Source organism: Corvus brachyrhynchos, unplaced genomic scaffold (assembly GCF_000691975.1).
Source record: "Corvus brachyrhynchos isolate BGI_N302 unplaced genomic scaffold, ASM69197v1 scaffold139, whole genome shotgun sequence".
NCBI classification, from domain to species: domain Eukaryota; kingdom Metazoa; phylum Chordata; class Aves; order Passeriformes; family Corvidae; genus Corvus; species Corvus brachyrhynchos.
The window spans coordinates 1,713,758-1,722,477 of NW_008246062.1; the positions used below are offsets into that span (position 1 = coordinate 1,713,758).

At 45.1% G+C, this 8,720-nt stretch overlaps 1 protein-coding gene across 1 annotated transcript in view; it reads right to left on the reverse strand.

The window, feature by feature from the left end:
• Positions 1 to 8,272, reverse strand: part of UBE2R2 (ubiquitin conjugating enzyme E2 R2) — an 11,110-nt gene extending 2,838 nt beyond the window's left edge. The window contains exons 1-2 of the mRNA XM_008643043.2: positions 8,161 to 8,272; positions 4,673 to 4,770 (exon numbers count right to left, since the gene is read on the reverse strand). Coding sequence (XP_008641265.2) covers positions 4,673 to 4,770; positions 8,161 to 8,184 — 122 coding nt within the window. The 5' untranslated portion in view covers positions 8,185 to 8,272. The remainder of the gene's footprint in view (positions 1 to 4,672; positions 4,771 to 8,160) is intronic.
• Between the last annotated feature and the right edge of the window lie 448 nt (positions 8,273 to 8,720).

The window sequence follows — 8,720 nt, forward strand, 5'->3', positions numbered from 1 at the left end:
GCCAGCAACAGCTTCCCTTTCAAGTGGAAGGGACAAACAAGAGACAGGGAATAGTTCTTGAAGCACAGAATTACCTAACAGCCACCTCACAGACCTTGATTAAAGGAGACTGAGAGCCGCAGTTGCGTTTGCACTGATTTAGCGGCATGTTCAGAGCACATCTACCAGATCATGTTTCTGGGTACAATTCCAGGAAATGCCTGGTCATTTGGATACTGAGTATCTTGAAAGGTTTTGAAAATAAACACTTGTGTCTGGACAGACTGTTCAGTACAGCTATCAAGAGAGTCTTATACAATTTATTTTCTAAATTATATAATTCTGTATGAAAAGAGAACAGCAGCTCTGGAAAAAACTGTCTCATTGGACTGGAATGATGAGCATAAGAGATCATTTTCTACTTCATCTCAAGAACTCATTTAAGAGCCTTTGATTCTCTGCAAATGGGGCTGCAAAGCCAGCATGTCAGCTCCAGCATCATGCAGCAGCTTTCAAGTAGAGCAAACAAAGTCTAGGGAAGGCCAGGGACAGGAATTCATGTCTGGATTTAGCATCTGCTCTACCACACTTCCATCAACAGTGAGGAGAAGCCAATTGTCACAGTGGTGTCCAGACACCAAAGTCACTGCAAAGCTACTTAAATACACCACGGCAACTGTAGTAGAGGTGAAGCTCTCAGAGCTCTTCATTCATGTCCAGCACATCAGATCAGCTCCATCACTGCTGATATCCTTAAGAGCTGGACAGAGTCCTCTAAGTCAAACCCGGTTGCTGTGGACAAGGTACAGTAACAGAAAGGCACCCCAACATGGGGGATCTGACAGGACTAAAACCACTAAAAAAGTTCAGCCATGTGGGACTGAAAACCTCAGCACCAGACACAAACTGCATGGGCTGGATATAGGCTGAGTCTCTGGGATATTGTCAGGGATCTGTCTGCCCCTCAGACAAGGTTGCTCTAGCATGGAAGGGAAGCCAGCAGAGGATCAAGGAAACAGACTTGTTAAGGACCTTTTTTTCTTATATATCAACTGAAGAAGGCTCAGACACAGACCAATTTTGTCCCAAAGAGACATGATATAGATTGGCTGGTACCCCCAACCAGCACAGCTTTGTTGAAAAAGGATTTTTAAAAAATTCCAGCTGCTTTCCATTTTGTAGCCTCACACAGCCACCTCTAAAGGTAGGTATAGATTGGTCCAAGTGCATTTTTGCCCTCTGGTATAAAGTAAAAAGTTTTAGCCTAGGCTGCACTGACAGTCATGTTATTGCACCAAGCTGTTTGTGGAATCTGCCTAAATCTTAGGCAGCAAAAAAAGCCAAGAAAAATGGGAATCCTCAGGAAACAAAGCAATAGTGAGACAGTACATCACCTATCTGTGTACAGGTGTACCAGTATCTTGAACGCTGTTCTGAGTCCTGGCCTGTGCAGTTCAAGGACAGGGGAGACTGGGGAGTTGTGGAGAAGGACAACTAAAATGATCAGAGAGCCTCAGTCCTGAGCCTTGCCACCACACACTCAGTTCCATGGGACACAGGAAGCAGTATTTTCTGCCGAACAGCTCAGAGCTGCATTCCTTCACATTTTGCTGTGTGTTTGCTGTATTTACTTATGCCTGCCTCACCTAGCTCCCAGTGATGGGAAACTCCTTACTGATTGTGTTTAAAAAAATAAATGAGCCTGCCTGACATCCTTAGAGGCAGAAGCACAGGTGATCTCTCACGGTTGAAGAATGAAATTCTCCTCTTCAGACAGTTCAACCCTGCTGATCTGAGGGCAAACAGTCAACACTTGGCAGGATTTACAGAATTCAGCAGCTGAGGAGCAGCCCTCCCACACCTTCGGTCCCTCTGCCTCCTGACACTCTGGAGTTTTCCCAAGCCAGATGGGACCCCAGCAGGATGTGCTGCTGTTGGCACTCAGCCCAGTGGGTGATAATGGTAGCAGGCTAGCAGTGGAAGACGAGTTTTATTTTCATCTGCTGATACACTCATTTGCTGAGGAGTGTTTTGTCAAGTCACTCTTAAGCCCAAGACGTTTCAAGAGCATAAGCACCAAAAACTGCAGCTGTGGTGAGGGAGAGCAGAAATTAGAGAACAAGCTCTGTGTCAGTCTCTAGGGTTGAATATAATGAAGTACTCAACATGTATGTGTGATATATGTAATTAATGCCTAAAATTGTTTCCTAACTGTGAGTTAAGGCTTGTCACCTAGTTTATTCTTAATTTGACAGGGTCTTGTAATGAGAATGAAATTCAGCTGCTGTTTCAAAAACATGGACAGGTTAGGCCTTGAATGCCTCTGGTACTTAGCAATCCTTTGTATTTTTGGCAGGAAGAAAACCACCCAGCTGCTCACGACACCACTCAGCAGGAGAGGAGACAGACAAACAGTGGAAGGTGAACAAAAGGCAGGACTCTGCAAAGTTGCTTCTACTGGTCAGAATACTCAAAAACATCCTGTATTGGGTTTGCAGGGCCAAGCTTTGGTAGCAGGGGGGCTACAAGGGTGGCTTCTGTGAGAAGCTGCCAGAAGCTTCCTCCATGTCCAGCAGTGCCAATCCCTGGCAGCTCCAAGGTGCCACTGGTCAAGGCTGGGCCAATTGGAAAGGGTGGTAATGATAATATATTTAATAAGAAAGAAGTTATAATTGTGTCCAGAGAAGAGTGGAGTGAGAGTATGTGAGAGGGACAACCTTGCAGACACTCAGGTCAGTGTAGAAGGAAGGGCAGGAGCTACAGCCTGTGGTCAAGATGATGGTGAGGCAGCTGTGCCCCTGCAGCACAGGGAGGGCACAGGGGAGCAGAGATCCACTTGCAGCCCCTGGAGGAACCCAGGCTGGAGCAGGGAGATGCCTGAGAAGAGGCTGTGCTCCTGTGGGAGACCCATGGAGAGAGAGTAGCTCCTGCTGGAGCAGCCTGTCCTTGAAGGATTGCATCCTGTGGAAGCGTGACCCATGCTGCAGTAGTCTGGGGAGGACTACTGCCCGTGGGGCGGACTCACTTTGGAGAAGATCAGGGAGAACTGGCCTGCCGTGGGAGGGACCCCATGGCACAGCAGGGGAACGCTCCTCGTCCTTAGCAGCAGGAGAAACAATGTGTGATGAACTGACTGTAACCCCCAGTCCCCTAACCCCGTAGGAGGTAGAGCTTGGAAGGAGGGAGGGGCAGGGGGAAGGTGTTTTTAAGGTCTTATTTTACTTCTCATTATCCTGCTCTGATTTTGTTAGTAATATTTAATTAATATCTCTAATTCTAGCCTATTTTGTCTGTGATGGTGTTTGGTGAGTGACCTCTCCTGGTCCTCATCTGCTGCTGAAGAATATCAGAACAATGAACAGGTAGGTAGGGCTGGGAAGACTGGAATAGCTCAGGTGGAGTTAGGCTGGGAGCAAAAAGGTGAGCTATTTCTAGCCCCAGGCAACTTCAGGACACCTAGGAAGGGATGCAACACACAGATGGGCTCGTGATTGAGGGGTGGACCTGACCAGAGAGGCCATCACACAGGTTATCCACCAATGTGAAACTCTCTGCTGCCATGAGTGAAATATCCCTGGAATAGAGGGTGATGGCTGGGTGGCAAACTGATTGCATTCAGCCATTGCCACAAACATGCCAAGGCAAGAGCTACATGCTCACCATAGTAGAGGCAACAACAGGCTGGCTGGAAACGTATCCAGTAAACCGTGCCACTGCTCAGAACGCGATCTCAGGTCTTGAGAGATGCATTTTGTGGCGACATGGTACCCCAGAGAGAACTGAGTCAGGAAATGAGACTCATTTTCAAAATAACCTCACAAGCTCTTGGGCAAAGAAACACTGAGTGAATATATCACATCCCTTATCACCCACAAACCTCTGGAAAGACTGAGAGATGCTGAAGACTCTTAAGAGTGTTAGGTAATGGGGCACAAAAGCACAGAAGCCCCTTGGCTGGTCAACACTAGGGGATCTGCTAATCACCATGGTCCTGCCCAAACTAAGCCCTGTGGACACAACCAGGCCAGCTGGCCCAAATTAACCAAAGGGATAATTCATACCATATGACATCAGTTCAGATACAAAAGCTAAGGGAGAGAGGAGGAATGGGGGACATTTGTTACACTACAGTGTTCACTTTCTGGAGTGGCCTCTACGCGTGCTGAAGCCCTGCTTCCTGGGAAGTGGCTGAACATCGCTCACCAGTGATAAGGAGAGATTAATTTTTTTCCCCTTTGCTTATGCACACACAAGCTTTTGCTTTAGTAAACTGCTTTATCTCAACCTACAAGTTGTTTTCCATGTTATTTTCCTCTCCTCTGTCCCGCTGGTAAGTGGAGTAATAGAGCAGCTTGGTGGGCACTTGGCACCCATTACACATACTCTCCCACTAGTGCTATCTTGAAGAAGATACCAGTGACTGGGAAATGCTTGAACATTTGAGATAATTTGCCTTAGGAGTATGAAACTCTGTGAAGAGGACAGAAAGCTTGGCACTGTCAGCCCAGTACGAGGGTTCGGCACAGCACCCCAGTATGTTCAGACAGACTTGTAAGTCTGGTTCCCACTTGATTCAAGCCTGAAACCCCATAAAATCTTAAATTCCCTCCCAAACCTCTCCCAACATAGGCCTTAGGTCTTGCAGAGATGATAGGCCTTTGAGATTACCACTGAACAACATGTTCACGGTTACCTGACATTTTGAGTAGGGTTCCACCTCTCTGATGGCAGCTCTCCACTTTGTGGGTCATCTACAGGTGGGTGAAGAATTGAAATACATACATCTCCATTCTGCAAGACAGAAAAAAGCACTGAGAATAGCTTGGCTGGAGGGTGAGGTCTGATGACTCAAATCTACCACTCTGGCTGTCTTCTGAGCAGTTTAACCTCATTGATATGAACATCCCAGTGCCAGTAAAAACCAACAAGGACCAGAAATGGTTCTGAATTCTTCCTGGATCTGCTTTATACACAAGGGTTAGCCTGCAAACTGACAAAAAAACCCACTCTAAAGTCAAGAGGTTTAAAGAATGTGGCAAAGCAAGCAAAAATAATAATAATGTAACATAAAACTAAATTGGTCTCCAGAAAGCAAGTACTAGTCTCACAGTGACATAAGCTTTAATCACAGGAGACCCAAAGTAGGGTTTTTTGTGTTCCCAGTGGTAGCTTGAGTTAGCTACAGGAATTTTTGAATTGAAAGGTTTAATCACCATCTACTAGCTCAGGTATGAAAACATTACTTCTCCCAAGACACAAGGATGTTGAACAGATGGTGTGGGGCAGGTTTACACAGCTCCCCTAGGACACAGGTGTTCAAAATACCAGATGAAAAAGCAGGAGATGCTCTCTGAAGGTTTCACTGCAAATCCCTTCCAGCATGCAAGAGGAAGAATATTCTGGCAGCATATGGAAGCCATACAGCCACATAATCCTCAATATGTGTTCTACTCACCAGTGTTATGGCCTGAATACAGATTTAAAGCTCCATAACATCTATTTAAGAAAGCTGTCAACCCAATTCTCCATCAGCAACAGCACTCTGACACAACTGCTCTGTAGGAGTGCTGGAGCAGTATCCACCACAGCTGATATCCTCCACCGAGGCAGACTCCAAGGACTCATGCAGTCCCAGTGCCTTACTGCAGGATGGGATGAAGGCCTGAGGCCAGCCAGCAGATGTTGGGCTTTTCTCTCCCTTGCAGCCAGCTGTGGGGTGAATCACAAGTTCCAAGACACAGCCCCACACCTTCAGCAGGCACAGCCCCAGCTGAGGGGCAGCACTCATGCTGTCCCTTGTCACCCTGGCCCAAGGCATAGGCTGATAACAGGATCAGCTCTGTTCAGGACTCCAGGCTGGCAGCTCCCCACACACCTGATCTCACGTCCTTCCAACACTGCTGGAGCGCAGAGCAGGGCTGCTCACAGCAACAGCATCTCTGCCTTTGAGCCCAAGCCAGTGATCACAGCTACAGAGAGCAGCAGCTCACCTGGAGGGTTGTGATCCGTATCCAGATTTCAGTGGTGCATTAACCCCACCAGGTATGCTAATCTAGCAGGCCCATGTCACTTTGAAGCAGGTTTTAGTCAAGAACACAGCAATGCAGCACCTGGAGCTGCTGAATTCCAAAGGACATACTTATGCTGCTGGAACAGTTTGCTACAAGAAGGCAGTTTCCCTTTTAGGACCCCAACAGGCTTGTGAAATCTTGGAATTTTTTTAGTATCATTCCAAGGTGAAGTTAACTTTACTAATGTTAGATTATGCTCACTCTGCTCTGCTTTTACTAATAATTTCTATTAGTTTTTCCTTTAACCTTTTCCTGGGAGAATGCAATGCTGGTGGCCTGGAGGAGGTAGCACAGCACTTGGGAGAAGTTCCTGAAGCAATCAGGTCAGCAGCATGTGGACAAGCAGATACTCAGCAATATGAAGATACAGGGAAGCAAGAATGTGAGAAGTTTTCATCTTGTTGCAATCAGTGTTTACATGTTTGGAAATTGCACTGCATTAAGAGTCTGGAAATGCAAAGGTATAACAGGGCCTGATGAGATCAGCACCAGGTTCTAGGGATCAGGATAGTCAGAGGCCAAGCCTTTCCCTGCATGCATTTTTGAAAGACATAAACAAGGAGAATGGGGTATTCATCTGCCATTGAGAAACAGCCTACACTTCTATCAGGACTGAGACCTGTTATATCATAAAAATAAAGAGCAAGGGAACGCAGTTTTACCAAAATTCAATTAGATGACCCAAGTAAACTGGAGATGGGAAAAACACGCATTACTCAAGCCTCATTGCTCAGAATGGGAATGTCAGCCCCAGCCTCTCCATCTGGTCCTACCAGCAGATTCTGTAAACTGCTACTTTCTTTCACCTTCCTTGCACTAAGAGGGTTTTTTCTCCCCCCTCCTCCTGAAAAACCCTCAAACATCAAACACTTTGCTGAGATAACTCCAAATGAAACTGAGACTATCCCAGTGCCTCATCTCCATTGCTTAAATGTTGTTTCCAAAACAGCCTGCAAGCTGCTTCAGATTCCCTCAGCTACAAAAAATACTGCTACAAACACAAAGCACAAAGCTGAGAGGTCGAGTATTTGAAGAGTAAACCCAAAATACACCCATCAAGTTTTGGGTTAGTTTCTCCTCCTACCTTCAGTTGTTTCTAGCCAATTTTTCACCTTTCCTACCAGGACTGGGAGAGGGCCTTTCCAAGGCTTGTTTTTGTACATTTCATTTTGGTAACCATTTCCCACTCACCTCCTGCATGAGGATTTCCAGATTCAGAACCAACATCCACAGTATGGGTCTGCATGGGATACATAATCTGAGGATTTCAAAGTTGTCTTTATTTATAGATCAAAATTCCATGTAACTGAAACAGAGCCTTAAAGAGAAACACCGTCCTTGGCTACATGCAAGATCCTGTGCCAAGTACAAGGCCCACATCAGAAAACTGTCAGATTACTGATTTGAGGATGTCCTCAGACTTAGGGCAATCCCCTGGTTAGTCAGTAATTAAAGCTGATTACTATTCTGTTCTGCACTGAAGTTTGGCAAGGTTTCTAGCCATTTATTACTGAGCCTTCAGTGCTGCTCTCACCATGATTATTTGAAGCACACCCATTCCAAACTGGGCATTCAGCAGCAAGAACTTATCAGAAAGGGCTTTCCAAGCCCAAGCCATCAACAGAAGCCTTCATTTGTTCACAGCACAGAAGAGAATGACATTCCTGTTTTCAAGTGGGTTCAAAGGAAGCCTGCAGAACCTCACAAAAGAAAACCTGTGATAAGGTGAGAGACCTGCACCAACAGGAACATTTTGAAATCCTTTAGCTCCCAAAACTATAGAACCAGTGCTCCTTAGCAGGTTGACATTCTTCTAGGATATCCAGAAGTTCAGCTAAGATTTGGCTGACCTCCATTAAAAGTCAAGTTTTGAACCAAAACAGGCCTTCAGCCTTCAAATACAGCTCTATGGAACTGGGTGATATTGAACCAATTGCCTCTATACAGAATCATTCCTCTTCTGGACCTGCTGTGTAGTTCTATTGTGATCCAATTACCGAGAGTCCACAGCCTTGACTACCCTCTGAAAGTAATCTATACACATACTGAGTTTGAGGAAGCAGAAAACTGTCTCAAACACCCCAGAAAAAGTTATTTAAAAACACCTTACCTCATAAATGTTGGGATGCCACATTTTGGTCAGGAATCTGAAGGTAGGTGGTGAATATGGATAGTCAATAGGAAATTTAATGTGAGCCTGAAAAAAAGCAAAATATTTTAGTTATGAAACAGAACAGAAAAGACCAACAAGCAACAACTACAGTGAAAAGATTGGGAAAAAAATTCATTAAGGCTACTGAATTGCTCATTATTTAAACCAGTGCCCAAGTGGCCCCACAGCACAACTCTATGCAGTTTCTTATGAGCAAAACACTAACTGAACAAGAAAAATCAAAACACCTGGGCTGGTAATGCTCAGAAAACAAGCCAAAATGCATTTACCATATCCTAATTCAAAAAGCACTATTCAACAGCTGTTGTTGAACAGGGTAAAATATACTGGGAAAGTTTTAACTTGATAGTACTGCTGTCTTTTTGAGTTCAAAAGCAGACTAAAAAATGTTTACTAAGCTGAATAAACCTGGTTTATATTTGCCTGTACAAATATTTTAAATTACTCTTCCCATGAAGAAAAAAAAAATTGTTATGTAACTTGTGCTAGTTACTTTG